General features: G+C 41.2%; 2 protein-coding genes across 2 annotated transcripts in view; one reads left to right on the top strand and one right to left on the bottom strand.

Annotated features, from left to right (window-relative positions):
• Nucleotides 1-17,140, top strand: part of LOC111958123 (COP9 signalosome complex subunit 7b) — a 158,699-nt gene that overhangs the window by 108,110 nt on the left and 33,449 nt on the right. The gene's annotated exons all lie outside the window — the stretch shown is intronic.
• The window catches only part of LOC111958099 (unconventional myosin-Ih-like), a 28,447-nt gene continuing 11,522 nt past the window's right edge, over nucleotides 216-17,140 (bottom strand). Inside the window, exons 7-19 of the mRNA XM_023979285.2 lie at nucleotides 15,454-15,567; nucleotides 15,295-15,371; nucleotides 15,145-15,213; nucleotides 14,047-14,131; nucleotides 13,684-13,846; nucleotides 13,489-13,572; nucleotides 8,693-8,786; nucleotides 3,095-3,150; nucleotides 2,772-2,907; nucleotides 2,437-2,507; nucleotides 2,079-2,176; nucleotides 1,805-1,904; nucleotides 216-1,166 (exon numbers count right to left, since the gene is read on the bottom strand). Of these exons, the coding sequence (XP_023835053.1) occupies nucleotides 1,140-1,166; nucleotides 1,805-1,904; nucleotides 2,079-2,176; nucleotides 2,437-2,507; nucleotides 2,772-2,907; nucleotides 3,095-3,150; nucleotides 8,693-8,786; nucleotides 13,489-13,572; nucleotides 13,684-13,846; nucleotides 14,047-14,131; nucleotides 15,145-15,213; nucleotides 15,295-15,371; nucleotides 15,454-15,567 (1,174 nt within the window). The 3' untranslated portion in view covers nucleotides 216-1,139. The remainder of the gene's footprint in view (nucleotides 1,167-1,804; nucleotides 1,905-2,078; nucleotides 2,177-2,436; nucleotides 2,508-2,771; nucleotides 2,908-3,094; nucleotides 3,151-8,692; nucleotides 8,787-13,488; nucleotides 13,573-13,683; nucleotides 13,847-14,046; nucleotides 14,132-15,144; nucleotides 15,214-15,294; nucleotides 15,372-15,453; nucleotides 15,568-17,140) is intronic.

Below are 17,140 nucleotides of genomic sequence, written 5' to 3'. Positions count from 1 at the left end.
TTAAAGAATTCCACAATGTTGTGATTTTATTTTTCTAATTTCGTTTGAATGTTGGTTGAAATACAAAATGATGATACACATGACTTTGTTGCAAAATCAATGATTCCTATCCTGACGGTTGCTATAGTACAAAAATATATAATGTACTATTTTAGAGAGTAGTACACTTTGCTCTGAATTCAACAACACTGTAATGTGAATATAGTACTTACATCTGAAAAACTAAACCAGCAGACACATAAGGCTCCCTTAGCCTTGAATTCACAAACAGAAATATACAAGTGTGTGTGGTAGATCATAGACATGACACAGGTTTGTGCTTTTCTTGGGTCCCTTAAAGAGATTCTCCGGTACTTTTGTATACTCATTAGTCAGTAGTTATGGAAGTAGCGCTCATGAGCCAAAAGTGGTCCCTGAAAATGGCATAATATGTCACATACTGTATGTGCACGACGTCATTTCTCTCTGCTGTGTCCACTGAGCCCGCCCTGCAACTTTGTTGGATAACGCTGTCACTCAAATGCAAGCTCATTGGCTAGAACTCAAATTGCTAGGTGGCTGGCCACGTGAGGATAAATTTAGGGAAAACAGCTTCAAGAAAAGTCGCTTTCAAACTAGGAATTTCTTGGCTAATTGAGGTAAGACTAATTCTGCTCATAGATTATTAATGTATGAACTACACATTGACACATTCAGCCCAATGTGGGAGGTTTAAAAAATACTTTCTTAGTCGCCAAAGTACCGGAACATGTCTTTAAATGAACACTTGGTTGGCTCCAGTCAATTCTATCACACAGGATTGGTGCATAAGAAGAACTGAAATATATTTTCTTAAGAGCTCCGCCTGATTGACATTAAATATATTGATTCAATGGTTTGTACATTTGCAATTTAGGGTTTTCTGAAAGCAACAGCTGTAGGTATTTTTTGGGTTTTCATCTCTAACAAAAACCAGCCTGATCCTAGATTTGTTTGTGGGGTCTTGCAACTGGCTATTGAGTTTGTGTTGTGCACAAACAGATCTGGAATCAGGCAATACAAGAGCAAAATTCTTGGTCTAATCCAGATGATGTGTCTGTCTCCTGGGAGCCTGTCCATCCTCTCCTTAGTGTGTCTCTCTGTCCTGGACCCTGCACAGGTCATCGAGCCCTGGTCCGAGTGGAAACCTAGAGTGACAAATATGTCATTCGTTCAGCCTGCATGTGTTGATCACCTGCATTGTGTTAATTAGGGGACGTAACAGAAAACATTTGAAAACCCTTGCAATTAAATGAAAGATTCCTATTGGACACGGTAGTCCCTCTTTGTTTCAGTCCATTTTCTTCCGTTTGGTGCCTAATGAACACCATCCTGGAGCTGCCTGCTGCAAAAAGGACTCCGCATTCCTTTTTGTATGGTTCACAGTATGTCCATAACACAAGGTAGTGCATGCCCTCATAAAAAAACATACAACAACTGCATCTTACTCCAAACATTTGTTAACGTTTCCTATGTTTGAGATCATATCAATGCGATCACAGTCATTTCAATACTTGTTTGTCTGTTCTGTTCTGTTCCGTGTATAATGCCACTGGGAAGCCAAAGGAAACGTTCTACTTTGTGTGGACAATAAAAAAAGTATTCTTCTAGCAGCTAAAATAAAAGTCGGCAGAAAGCATGTGATTCTAACCAGCTGTGCACGAGCCTGGTCCCAGATCTGAGGCAAATTACGTGGCAATAGCCATAGGAGTTGGCCAAAACAGCACAAACAGGTCTGGGAACAGGCAACCAGGCCCCTCTCAGCAGCAGTAACAGCATCACTCACCACCATGAGATGTCCATTCTTGTCCTTGTACACCATGGACTCCTGGCCACTGCTGAATTCCACAATGCCCTCTTTCCCCGCCTGCATCTGAAACTTGACGCTAAAAAATAACCACATATCATAGTCATATTCACCCAGGACTCCTTGGAGAACACTGGCAAGTGTTACTGAGAGGACTATCCTAAATTAAATAACATTCGTAAGTAAGCTCATCTGGCCTCTTGATCCATCGGACTAGAACTCCCAGAATCAACCCTGTCAGCCACAGCCTTACCTGCCCTGGACCACGTTGATGGCGCTCTGCTTGTTGGCAACCACGCTGAGTTTGGTCAACGCTTCAAACAGGTGGTCACACTGCATGATTAGGTCCCCCTGGACACACGAGGTCAGGACACATTGGATAGCATTAGGGCTGTGTCTGAAATGGCATTCTATTCCCTGTATAGTGCAATACTTTTGACCAGGGCACGCAGTGCACTATATGTAATAGGGCGCCATTTTGGATGCACATCGGATTCCATTTGGAGCGGTTCCTGGTTAGAATCACTTGAATAACAGAGGCACTACACGGACATTACCAAGCTATTATACTATACGTTGTGTGAGCGTGTGGAGACCGTGTCCTCCTTTACCTTCTGCTTATCGTCTTCACTTGCAATATGGAAAATGATGACGCCATCACTCAAGGTACTGACCGACACACCTGTAATGGAGTAAGCAGCACTCACACAGGTCAGTACACTTTAAAACCAAATCTATTCTATACAACCAGTATTTATCCACATTAGTCTCATTGGGGAGAATCCCAACTTCCACTTAAGTAGAATTTTCACCTAGTAATCCATTGTGAAAATGTGACTTAAATGGAAGTTAAGATTCGTCTCAATTGAGATCAAATCTATTTCGCAAGAGAGATCAGACACGCTAGAACCCCATCCATCCCATCCACAGCATGCTGGATGCTCACCTTTCAGAGTAGTGTGCAGCACTCTCTGCTTGATCTTGGCATCATCCACCACATAGGCAGCAGTCTGTGTGAGGATGAGCTGCCGAGGTCGGGCTTTAAATCCATTCCTGTCATACTTCACTATTGGTATGCTGTACTGCAAAGAGAGAGAGAAGAAAGATGGTGGGAGAGAGGGGCGAGAGAGAAGAGAGATGGTGTAAAAGTACGAGAGTGAGAGAGGGAACAGGAGAGAAAAAGAGAGAAAATATTTTTAAATGATTGAAACAATCTTTCTATGAGTTTTAAGTGCCAAGGACACACTGCAACACAAGTGTCTTGATTACCTTGATCCCTTCATGGTGAATCATCTGCAGGACCTTCATATTTATGTCCTGATCACCTGAAAATAGAACATAGTGCAAAATGTGGCATTTGACCCTAAAATACAAGTTTAAGTTAGACACCACATAATACACAGATACTATCCACTACTACAGGGGTTTCCAAACTTTTATGGCCCACAACCCCATTTTGATAACTGAAAATTCCTGCGACCCCAACCTGGTGAAAAAAAATATGTAATTAACAGCCGGTGTTAACTTGTTTATTTGGGGCTATGGCAGTCAATTGAAAAACATTCTAACAGTGTTTCTGATTGTCTTTTTAACTCACCATCACATTTTAATATGGGGCTATGACAGTCAATTGCAAATTAGTCTCTTATCTCACCACCACTACTGAGATGGGTGTGCTTGATGGGTGTGCTTGATGCATGTCGTGTCGGAGCTTCTCAAAGTCAAGGGGCGTGATCAACAGTGCGCACCTCATCTCTGAGGTCACATCCAAACTGGATCAATATTTGGTTTAATGCAGGAGAGAGCACTGAATCCAGCTTCACACAGATATGAGCTGGTGAAGGGTAGCCTACCACAAGTTTTATGGTGTTTTTAAGACAACTGGGAACTCGAGGTCAAAATATGACGTCGGTGATCTTCAGGTCGGAAAGCCGAAGCTCTAGAAAGAGGCCCGAGGTCCCGAGTTGGAATTCCGAGTTGGATGACCATTATAAAAAAGAAAATCCCAGTCGGAGCTCGTTTCTTTCCGAGTTTCCAGTTGTCTTGAACGCACTGAAGTCAGAGATTTCCGAGTTCCCAGTTGTTTGGAATGCGACATAAATACTCAGAGGGAAGCGGCAGGGTATTCCCGTTGAGTCAGGAACCAAAACTCCTCTGTAGTGACCCGTAAATGCATTTGGTCACATGACAGCTCAATCAGCTGTTCGATTTCACTTACCAGCATGTCAGCCGAGCCAGGATCACATTGAAACAGATTGGGAAGTACATTGGCAAGAAAAAGTATGTGAACCCTTTGGAGTTACCTGGACTTCTGCATAAATTGGTCATAAAATTTGATCTGATTTTCATCTAAGTCACAATAATAGACAAATACAGTCTGCTTAAACTAATAACACACAAACAATTATACGTTTTCATGTCTTTATTAAACACACCGTGTAAACATTCACAGTGCAGGGTGGGAAAAGTATATGAACCCTTGGTTTTAATAACTGGTTGACCCTACTTTGGCAGCAATAACCTCAACCAAATGTTTCTGTAGTTGCGCATCAGACCTGCACAATGGTCAGGAGGAATTTTTAACCATTCCTCTTTACAAAACTGTTTAAACTGCAATATTCTTGGGATGTCTGGTGTGAACTTCTCTCGAGGTCATGCAACAGCATCTCAATCGGGTTGAGGTCAGGACTCTGACTGGGCCACTCCAGAAGTCGTATTTTCTTCTGTTGAAGCCATTCTGTTGTTGAGTTACTTCTGCGTTTTGGGTCATTGTCCTGTTGCATCACCCAACTTCTGTTGAGCTTCAATTGGCGGACAGATAGCCTTACATTCTCCCGCAAAATGTCTTGATAAACTTGGGAATTCATATTTCCATCGATGACAGCAAGCTGTCCGGGTCATGAGGCAGCAAAGCAGCTCCAAACCATGATGCTCCCTCCACCATACTTTACAGTTGGGATGAGGTTTTGATGTTAGTGTGCTGTGCCTTTTTTTCTCCACACATAGTGTTGTGTGTTCCTTCCAAACAACTCAAATTTAGTTTAATCTGTCCACAGAATATTTATGCCAGTAGCGCTGTGGAACATCCAGATGCTCTTTTGCGAACATCAGACGTGCAGCACAGTTTTTTTTGGACAGTAGTGGCTTCTTCCGTGGTGTCCTCCCATGAATACCATTCTTGTTTAGTGTTTTACGTATCGTAGACTCGTCAACAGAGATGTTAGCATGTCCCAGAGATTTCTTTAAGACTAGCTGACACTAAGATTCTTCTTAACCTCATTGAGCATTCTGCGCTGTGCTCTTGCAGTCATCTTTGCAGGACGGCCACTCCTAGAGAGAGTAGCAACAGTGTTGAACTTTCTCCATTTATAGACAACTTGTCTTACCGTGGACTGATGAACATCAAGGCTTTTAGAGATACTTTTGTAACCCTTTCCAGATTTATGCAGTCAACAATTCTTAATCTTAGGTCTTCTGAGATCTCTTTTGTTCGTGGCATGGTTCACATCAGCCAATGCTTCGTGTGAATAGTAAACTCAAATTTTGTGAGTGTTTTTTATAGGGCAGGGCAGCTCTAAGCAATATCTCCAATCTCGTCTCAATGATTGTACTCCAGGTTAGCTGACTCCTGACTCCAATTAGCTAATGGAGAAGTCATTAGCCTAGGGGTTCACATACTTTTTTCAACAAACACAGTGAATGTTTAAATTATCTATTCAATATAGACAAGAAAAATACAATAATTTGTGTGTTATTAGTTTAAGCAGACTGTGTTTGTCTGTTGTTGCGACTTAGATGAAGATCAGATCTAATTTGATGACCAATTTATGCAGAAATCCAGATCATTCCAAAGGGGTCACATACTTGTTCTTGCCACTGTAGGTCCCTATGTGCTCTTCCAAATGTTGGAGGGGAGCAGGTATCAATCGTGAGGGACACTTACTGATGCTGTTTTCTGTTAGAAACATGCACAGCCGAGGGAATGGGGCATGGTTTGCTTTTGAAAGACTCTCCAATAAGAATTCCTTTCTCTGAATCCACTGATTCGGTCACTCAACTGTTGAATGTTTTTGTATTTCCCCTGCATGCCTGGGTTCGTTCAGTTTCCCAAATATGTCTGTTACATAGGCAAGGAGACACATTTTATTTCCATTACAAAGTCAACCAAGTCTGTTTTTTGTTGTTGTTTTTTTTACATCCATTGTGAATGACAACAGTTCCCCTCTCAATTCGAAAAATCTTTCCAACACTCCCTCTTGATAACCACCAAGCCTCGGTGTGAAATAGAACATTGTCATGCTCTGATCCCATATCTCCACATAGGTTTGCGAACAGGCGTGCGCGTCCTTGTGAATAGCATCCCCCGACATGTATAGCGAACAAAGTCAATGCATGGGCATCTCGGCACCTCACAGTTAACGTCCATTCGGAGAGCATAACCTGGGGAGTTTTTGAGTCAAGAGTCCCTCTTGATTGCTAGCAATAGCATCAATTATTTGTTTAACAGTGTTATCTGGCAACGGTATTGATGTGAGTTTCTGTGCCTCTGTCACCCCACACATTGTTTTCACCATTTCAATTGCGGCTGGTAATATCAATAGTGTGTGGTTTCACAGCGTAGCAGGCCTAGACATTCACTGTGGGAATGATTCAAGAACAACGGTCAAGTGTGAATTTGATCTTTTAGATGTGAATCATTTTCATTTTGATTTTTATGGTTAACCACATTACAATGAATTTGAGATACAAAGACGATATTGTAATATATATATGGTACCAGTCAAAAGTTTGGACACACCTACTCATTCAAGGGTTTTTCTTTATTTTGACTATTTTCTACATTGTAGAGATGTACATCAAAACTATGAAATAACACATATAGAATCATGTAGTAACCAGAAGAGTGTTAAACAAATCAAAATATATTTTATATTCTTCAAAGTAGCCACCCTTTGCCTTGATGACAGCTTTGCACACTCTTGGCATTCTCTCAACCAGCTTCATGAGGTAGTCACCTGGAATGCATTTCAATTAACAGGTGTGCCTTGTTAAAAGTTAATATGTGGAATTTTTTTCCTTCTTAATGTGTTTGAGCCAATCAGTTGTGTTGTGTCAAGATAAGGGTGGTACACAGAAGACAGCTCAAATAAGCAAAGAGAAATGACAGTCCATCATTACTTTAAGACATGAAGGTCAGTCAATTCTGAAAATTTCAAGAACTTTGAAAGTTTCTTCAAGTACAGTCACAAAAACCGTCAAGCGCTATGATGAAACTGGCTCTCATGAGGACCGCCACAGGAAAGGAAGACCCAGAGTTACCTCTGCTGCAGAGGATGAGTTCATTAGAGTTAACAGTACCTCAGATTGCATCCCAAATAAATGCTTCACAGAGTTCAAGTAACAGACACGTCTCAACATCAACTGTTCAGAGAAGACTGCATGAATCAGGCCTTCATGTTTGAATTGCTGCAAAGAAACCTCTACTAAAGGACACCAATAAGAAGAAGAGACTTGCTTGGGCCAAGAAACACGAGCACTGTCAGTGATTTATTTAGAAAACACTTAACCAGCATGGTTACCAAAGCATTCTGCAGGGATACACCATCCCATCTGGTTTGTGTTTATTGTTTTAACTAGGCAAGTCAGTTGAGAATAAATTCTTATTCAAAATGGCAGCCTAGGAACAGTGGGTTAACTGCCTTGTTCACGGGCAGAACAACAGATTTTTACCTTGTCAGCTCGAGGATTCAATCTAGCAACCTTTCGGTTACTGGCCCAATGCTCTAACCACTAGGCTTCCTGCCGCTTAGTGGGACTATCATTTGTTTTTCAACAGGACAATGACCCAAACACACACCTCCAGGCTGTGTAAGGGCTATTTGACAAAGAAGGAGAGTGATGGAGTGTTGCATCAGATGACCTGGCCTCCACAATCACCCAACCTCAACCCAATTGAGATGGTTTGGGATGAGTTGGACTACAGAGTGAAGGAAAAGCAGAGCTCAGCATATGTGGGAACTCCTTCAAGACTGTTGGAAAAGCATTCCTCATGAAGCTGGTTGAGAGAATGCCAAGAGTGTGCAAAGCTGTCATCAAGGCAAAAGGTGTCTACTTTGAAGAAAAAGAAAAATCTAAAATATGTTTTGATTTGTTCAACACTTTTTTGGTTACTGTCACGGATCCCTCTGGAACTTTCATTGCGCACACCTGGCCCCTATTCCAACTGATTGTATTTGTATAATGTGCCCTTTGTTCACCATGGTGCTGTCGATTATTGTTACTATGTCTGTTGGTGCGTGTGAGTACCTGTGCTGTGTGTTTTGGGCTTTCATGCCCTTGTGGATTGCGCAGATGATTACGGGTCTCGTCCCGTGTGTTAATCATTGTGCGCGTTTATTCGAGGTACTCCTCGCTCTTTTGTTTGGGTTTGAACCCTGTGTTTTTGTTACGTGTTTGTTTGGTCTTTGTCCCTGTGCCTTAACACAGCACACCGTAATTTGGGCATAATTTTAAAAACTATTACGCATTCCTGCGCCTGTCTCCCAAATCTCTTCACGCCAAAGTGACAGTTACTACATGATTCCATACGTGTTATTTCATAGTTCTGATGTCGTCACTATTATTCTACAATGTAGAAAATAGTAAAGAAATTATGAAAAACCCTTGAATAAATAGGTGTGTCCAAACTTTTGACTGGTACTGTATATATATATATATATATATACTGTATATTTTTATATATATTTGTATATCGTATTTTATTCTCAGGATTTTGGAAATTCTCCTGCGAGCCCATTTTCATATCAGGTGACCCCGCATGGTGTTGCGACCCCTAGTTTGGGAACCGCTGTGCTACTATATACTGACTGATCCTGGTGTCCACATAGGGTTGGGAGACACTCTGTGGGTAGCTGTCCTTCTTGCCCTTGAAGATGACACTGGTGATCCCCTTGAGTTGAAGCTGGGAGGGAAACACAATTAATAAACATCACAAAGATGGAATTACACATTCATGTGATCACAAACATCTGCATAGGCTATACAGGTTATACAAGGTTTAAAATCCTAACCTTTTAGGCCACTATGCCTACGACAGTAAATAAAATATAAAATGTACAGTACTACAACAAAAGTCTGTTGCCTACTATATCCATGATGTAATGGATAGCAAAAATCTAGTTTTCATTTATCTGCAGGTTCAGCCCTTAGATTTAACAACAATTTCACATAAACAGTTGATTTCATGAGTTTGATTCACAAATGTCAATTTAAAAAAAATATGGTCCGCCAAAGCAAAAACCTGATCAGAATGAATTTATATGAAGCTGTAAGTACAGAAATGGTTTGCTCAGTGGGAAATGAATATCCAACTAGTCAGTGACAACTGTCAGGGTTTTGGAGTGACAGCAAATATATGAGCTTATTACTGTATTATAGACACTATGTTGTGGGATTTCCTACGATCTTCTATGTAGAAGAACCCCTTACCTTCTAAAAACTCTTGTGTAGCTAGAGCGTGTACATGAGAGTCTCATCTTTTCATAGATAGCTTTTAATCATTTTTAGTAGCTTAACCATTCGGATGTTTTAGTAAAAAGACACAGCCCGGAGCCTCTTCAGGATCTGCTCTTGTCTCACAAACACTTCTCTAGCTCAGTCCCCGTTAATCACACAAACTAATGATTGGTATGGATGCAGAAAAAATAGACAACTCCAATGGTACAACCCAGAAGTCTGTAGCTCAAACACACTTTGTGTTTTAAAAGTCCTAAACAGGGGTGGAAGTAACTAATTACAAATACTCTTGTTACTGTAAATGAGTAGCTTTCCCGAGTACTTGTACTTTGAGTATTTTTCTAAGTCAGTAATTACATTTAGACTTAAGTATGTTTTGAATTAATTATTGTATTTCGCTACCTTTTTAAAGCCATAAGTTACAGACTACAATTTTGTTGGCTATCCATAGTTTATCATTCTGTTACGTGGGCTGGGGCCCCTCAAATAAAATGTCACGCATCACGCACCAAACAGGCCAATCCAATTAAGCCGTGCACACAAACTGAACGATGATGGTAGGCAGATTTTCAAAAACGCTAAAAAATTACTTTGTTAGTCTGACATGTCTTGAAATAGAGAGTAAAAGTTTTTTTTATCAAAGCGGTGTGTGTGAAAAACAATGGAGACGGAGAAGACTGAGGAGAGTCAGGAGACAATCCAGACACATACCCAGTGTCTGTGTCTTCTAAAGAACACAAGGAGGAGAATCAATGGTTGCATTTCAGTGACCAGTTCTCCGTCAAGTACAAGAGAGGCCATCCTTGCAGCTACAGTAAGTTAGCTAGCTAGCTGCATGGCTAACCAGCACCCGAAAATATTAGCCGTTCTTGTGGCTAGCACGTCATTGTCACTATGTGTGGTGGGCTAGGTAACAACATTAGCTAGGCTAACATCAAAAACAAGTGAACTAGCTAGCTATTTAGCTAACATTAGCTTGCTTGGTCATGACATATTTCGAGAGATTTAGGATTTTTAGCTATCTGATATACTTAGTCATGTGTAAATTAGGATAATGATCATCTAAAAGCCAGACTTAGTAAGTATAAAATAGAATGGGTCAAGTTTCATTATTCTTTTAGTTAACTATATTTGGTTAGATCACTCAGATGATGTATGAAAGCATAGAATAGCCAAGTATCACATAATTCAATCACATCAAATGTGCAGCCGTTCATTACACATTAATGAGAGTTGAAGTAGGCCTATCATTCATTACATTAACCTTAATGATTGATGTATTCATTCAACATCAGTGTTTCTCACAAATAATGTATTGTCTACACATCAATCTCATTTCATTGGGCGTGTGTCTGCATGTGAAGTGAGAGAGAACAATACATTAATTCATCTGGCATATAACTGTGTGTGTCAACACAATAGCTACAGCTAGACATAGGTTTCATCTCATTAGGCAACTTTGTAGGTCAGAGAACATCTGACAGACTCATTACAGTCTCAGTATCTGAGAATAATAAGCAGTGATTTTAGCATGTAAATGTTGGTGGGGCAAAAAACAAAAAGTGGGATGCATTCCAGCAAAGCCACAACACAACACTAAACAATACATGTATTGCAATATAACAGTGACAAACGGTGCCCACAAACTGTTAGGGCCTACATAAAGCTGTCCCAACAGCAGTCCTAACACCTTACCACTGCTACACCTGGCTTTCAGCGGAGCCTTGTCTGGCAGCGAAACAGTTCATTCAGCCTCATTTACTGCCTTAAAAAAAACATAGCTGATATGGCTGACTTGCTTGTATTACTGCTGATGATATCTGGAAATTTGCATGTACACCCTGGCCCATCTACTGTTGCAAGCCCCAATTCTGACTTGTGCTCTGATATCTGCTTCACTGAATTCTGCTCTCGTAAAAGCCTGGGTTTTCTACACGTTAACACTAGTAGCTTATTACCTAAAATGGATCAATTGAAAGTATGGGTTCACAGCTCCAATCCAGATGTGTTGGTCATTACTGAGACGTAGTTAAGGAAGAGTGATTTGAACACTGATGTTAACCTTTCTGGTTATAACCTTTTTCGGCAAGACAGATCTTCCAAAGGTGGGGGAGTGGCAATCTTTACCAAGGATCACCTTCAGTGCTCGGTTGTCTCCACCAAGTCTGTCCCCAAACAATTTGATTCTAAGCATTAAACTTTCAAATAGCTCTTTGTTGACTAATGCTGGGTGCTATCGTCCTCCATCAGCACCGGCCTGTACCCTACCTGCCTTACGCTCTCTCCTGGCCCCTTACACTAAGTCTGAATTTGTCCTGCTAGGTGACCTAAACTGGGACATGCTTAAACCATCTGACCAAGTCCTAAAGCAATGGGACTCCCTAAATCTTTCTCAGATTATTACCAATCCCACAAGGTAGGACTCCAAACATCCAGAAAAGGCTACTCTCCTCAATGTTATCCTCACAAATAATCCTGACAGGTATCAGTCTGGTGTTTTCAGTAATGACCTTAGTGATCACTGTTTTACTGCCTTTGTTTCTAATGGCTGCTCAGTGAAATGACCTGTCCTAATTTGTCATAGATGCTTGCTAAAAAATATTAATGAGCAAGCCTTCCTTCATGAGCCTCTGTAAAATGGTATAGAAATCAGCTCTGTCGAAGACGCTTGGACTTTCTTTTTTGATATTTTCAGTGGTATTGTTTAACAAACACGCCCCCATAAAGAAAATAGGAACTAAAAACAGGTTCAGCCCCTAATTCGTGATCTGCAGAGTTACTCCACCTCAATAATTTTATTTGGCAATTGCATTATAGGCCTATTTATATTTTGCCCTGTCTATCAAAAGTGTTGGAAACACTTGTCAATAATCAACTGACTGGCTTTCTTGATGTCTATAGTATTCTCTCTGTTATGCACTCTGGTTTCCACTCAGGTTATGGATCTGTCACTGCAACCTTAAAGGTCCTCAATGATGTCACCATTGCCCTTGATTCTAAGCAATGTTGTGCTGCTATTTTTATTGACTTGGCCTAAGCTTTTGATACGGTAGACCATTCCATTCTTGTGGGCCGGCTAAGGAGTATTGGTGTCTCTGAGGGGTCTTTGGCCTGGTTTGCTAACTGCCTCAAAGAGTGCAGTGTATAAAGTTAGAACATCTGCTGTCTCAGCCACTGCCTGTCACCAAGGGTGTACCCCAAGGCTCGATCCTAGGCCCCACGCTCTTCTCAATTTACATCAGCAACATAGCTCAGGCAGTAGGAAGCTCTCTCATCCATTTATATGCAGATGAAACAGTCTTATACTCAGCTGGCCCCTCCCCGGATTTTGTGTTAAACGCTCTACAACAAAGCTTTCTTAGTGTCCAACAAGCTTTCTCTACCCTTAACGTTGTTCTGAACACCTCCAAAACAAATGTTATGTGGTTTGGTAAGAAGAATGCCCCTCTCCCCACAGGTGTGATTACTACCTCTGAGGGTTTAGAGCTTGAGGTAGTCACCTCATACAAGTACTTGGGAGTATGGCTAGATGGTACACTGACCTACTCTCAGCACATATCAAATCTGCAGGCTAAAGTTAAATTGAGACTTGATTTCCTCTATCGTAATTGCTCCTCTTTCACCCCAGCKGGGGGGGGGGGGGGGGGCTCCASWACAGTAGGTGGCGTTAATGCACAATAACGTTGGATGGCAGCCGCCGATAAACCCCACAGAAGAAAGGGCGGGGGGACAACGGTAGCTAGCTAGCCGTACACCGGTAGACAGTGACCTTCGTCCCCGCCTGTCGGGCACTGTTTTCCTGCAGTTCTGTTAACGACAGCGAGGGCAGGTGTTCGGCAGACAGGAGCAAAGGACACCGTGTGCTAGTTTAGCCAGCTAGTCCGGTACACCGCAGGCCGGAGCAACACCGTGTGATAGCTAGCACACGATGTCGCTAACTAGCAAGCTAGTTATTTAGCTAACCCACGCTGTCGCACACCAGCAGTTTTACTTGTACTTAAGTAAAATGTCATTATACATACTAACAGTACATCTACTTGAGTAGGATATTTCAGTATTCTTTCAACTTCTGGTCCTAATTCAAGACCGGCGTGATGGTGGGACTCATTGTGTTAAAATGGAAAATGACGGCGTAATTCTGGTTTTACCTGTGCTTTCTGTTGTGCAGTGATACCTCTGATATACTTCCTCACCATGAGACGCATGTGGAGCTGACGCAGGATCTCTGAGGTCTGTACAAGTAGAGCAAGCACAGTTCCACAGCCAAGTTTCACTGAGCTTCCCCTTCAAGCAAAATAGCCATCCTCAATTCAATGTCAATTAATTCCAATGTCAATACATACCTCCGTCAATACCGGTGGAGGGGTTAGCCAGCTGGTTTTATCCAGAACCATTTTGGGGAGATTGTCTTTCAGCCTGTTTAGGTAGTTCTGTCTGACAAAGGCCAGGTATTCTGAGTTATCGGTGGTCGTTGCCTCCCCTCTGGCCATGTATCCTTTAATAAACCTGGGATAGAAAATGATCAAATTGGTCATGTATTTGTAACACTGCCCTCTGCCTTCTGGGACTGTGCTGTAAATGATAGGCAGCAATCCACTATGGACATAAACTATAGTCTAGAGTATAAATGATGTTATGTAATTCTGGTTGATGCATCAACATTGTAGTGTTAGAGCCTGAAGATATAATCTTGTCCTCCATCTTACTTCTTGATGACCTTGACAGCCCATTGTCTCCTCCCTTTCTCTTTCCTGGCTTGTACTCCTCGCCAGCAAGTCTCAATCTTGGTGGCTAAGGATCACATTACACAACAGGTATCTTAATAAAAATGGAGAGAACGGTGAACTTATTGATTGTCTCTGTATATTTAGTTTTAGTTCAGACTACTTCATTCTGTTTGCATGGCCAGTGAAATTGATATATAGCTTGTCTACAATGTTCCTGCTCTCCAAAAATGTACAATTTATCCTATGTCATGTTACACACTTCATAATATACTGAACAAAAATATAAACTCTACATGCAACAATTGAAAAGTAAATTTGAATAAATTCATTAGGCCCTAATCTATGGATTTCACATAACTGTGAATACAGATATGCATCTGTTGGTCGCATATACTTTAAAAAAGGTAGGGGTGTGGATCAGAAAACCAGTCAGTATCTGGTGTGACCACCATTTGCCTCATGCAGCGTGACACATCTCCTTCGCAAGGAGTTGATCAGGCTGTTGATTGTGGCCTGTGGAATGTTGTCCCACTTCTCTTCAATATGGCTGTGCAAAGTTGCTGGATATTGGCGGGAACTGGAACACGCTGTCGTACACGTCGATACAGAGCATCCCAAACATGCTCAATGAGTGACATGTCTGGTGAGTATGCAGGCCATGGAAGAACTGGGATATTTTCGGTTTCCAGGAATTGTGTACAGATCCTTACGACATGGGGCTGTGCATTATCATGCTGAAACATGAGGTGATGGCGTCGGATGAATGGCATGACAATGGGCCTCAGGATCTCATCAGCTTATGAAAATCCCTGTTTTTACTTTTAATAATTTCTTCTTATATTTTATAACCACAGATCATAGAAATGCACTGTTTTCACATATGTAGACACTGGTTTGGTGCTGGAGATGATGAATATGAGGTTGAAAAGTGGCGGAATTGCCCTTTAAGGGTAGCTTTAGTGTAGCTTAATGTCTTCTAGTGTGAAGTAGTTGGTAGCTTGGTAAACTATATTTTCAGAGTAGCTTCCCCAACAATGGCTACAGAGGACCACATCATGTATCTTAGCAGTCACTTACCGGCTTCTTTCTGTCTTCTGAATTGTCCTTTTTGCCAGTATCCCTTGTACTGGGCCTGAATCCTTGATGCTGTAATATCAATGAGTAATATTACAATCTCTATGCAAATAAATAAAACCTCTTGATTTTTCTTAGTTTTCCTGTCCTTACCAAGTTTATGTTTGCAGACCTCAAAGGCATCCTCTGTGGCAAAAAGTGTCCTTGGGTGGCGGATAAATATCTTGGTTCTACAGTGAAATGGAAAGGTAACAGAGGTTTGTATGAACCAATTTAGTCAAGGAGAAATTAGTGGCCCACACTGGCTCTCACCTGCCCATTTTGTACTCATCTGGCAGGTAACCTAGGTGCTGCACCAGCACTTCCACTCCTTTTGCAGCCACTCCTCTCCAATAGGGCCAGGTGGCTGGGCATAGGGGCTTGTATCTGGAGGTGGATCACACATCACCTCATTGTCCTAGACCTAGATGGATGTAGGCCTAATGCTCTACAGTATGTTGTACTGAATGTAATACCTGTGCTTGTTTGTGTTGAGACACAAGACAAATTTCCCCAAGGGGACACAATAAAAAATCTATAATAATGGACAGATAGAAATGTAAAAAATAGGGGAGGGTTGTCAAACTTCTTTTTACTTTGGGGAGTGTTGTGTGGTTTTGTATTGGGCACAGGGGAGGGTAGTGCATTTTTTCCTTATGTTTGCATTCACTGTTTTGCAGATTTTACGATATCATTTTTTGTTTATAATTCCTTACACATAGTCACATTTCCTTATCTGCTTGCATGTGCCTCCACCATATCAATGTGTTTTGGTACTTCCCTTATGCACTACACTTTTCTACACTCTAACTTTTACTATACCACAGATCAGTATTCGTCTTCCAGTCTGTCATATGTAGTTGTAAGTGGATCGTTTGTCAAGATATGCAATAGGCTAACTAGCAATCATACCACATATAAAAGAATTCAAAGCAGCATCAATTTTCAATATGAATCCACAATAACAAATAGGAATAGCTGATAGACAGTGTAGAGGCCAGCTGCATTATTGTGCATGAAAGAACAATGATGACATGAGACACGCAGATCAGAAAGCTACCACAATGCAATGAGTAATTGTATTATTGTTTTCAAGTGTACAAAATTCTACTCTGGCCTGCAGTGAAAATATAACTTGACAAAGGCATTGATTTGAATGTTTCATTCCATTTGGATCAGTTGTGGATCTGCTCTCTGCATTTTATAAGGTTTAGAAAGACACAGTAGCAGGCCAGTCGCTGTATTTTTAATTCTGATACTGACGCGCTGTCTGTTGCAGATCATCAATCTCCCATGTCGTCCTATAACAATGTGGCAACATAGGTTCTAGGTGCGCGAGGAATGGCCTAACCCTTTGATATAGCCGAAATATTTACAGTATAATTTTACTTTTAAAATGTATTACCTTTTATATGTGGTATAAACATAACCATTCACAATGTTTTAATCTAATTAGGGATTAGGTTACTTCAAAAGTCTCCCATAGGCATGCACACGTTTGTCCAAAATATAATTCCAGCGTCCTCAAAATTGCTTCACATTAATCAGGTTCCATCCTGATTGAGTGAAGTACACTCTTAGAAAAAACCTAAAAGGCTTGAACCTAAAAGGGTTCTTCGGCTGTCCCCATAGGAGAACCCTTTTGAAGAACCCTTTTTGGTTCCAGCTGGAACCATTTTGAGTTCCATGTAAGACACTTTCCACAGAGGGTTCTACATGGAACCCAAAAGGGTTCAACGTGAAAACAGAAAGGGTTCTCTCAGGAATCAAAAAGGGTTCTCCTATAGGGCTGCCGAATAACCCTTTTGGAACCCTTTTTCTAAGAGTGTACATGTAGATAAAACATGTCACGACATCATGGGAAAGCATGTAGTTTATTAGGCTACAGATGAATTAAGTTATGATGAACTTCACAAGGTGGTGAAAGTGCACGGTGATGAGCTTGATGCTCCTTTCAATA

This window comes from Salvelinus sp. IW2-2015, linkage group LG33, assembly GCF_002910315.2.
Source record: "Salvelinus sp. IW2-2015 linkage group LG33, ASM291031v2, whole genome shotgun sequence".
Classification (NCBI taxonomy): Eukaryota; Metazoa; Chordata; class Actinopteri; order Salmoniformes; family Salmonidae; genus Salvelinus; species Salvelinus sp. IW2-2015.
This window is presented reverse-complemented; position numbering and strand designations above follow the sequence as displayed.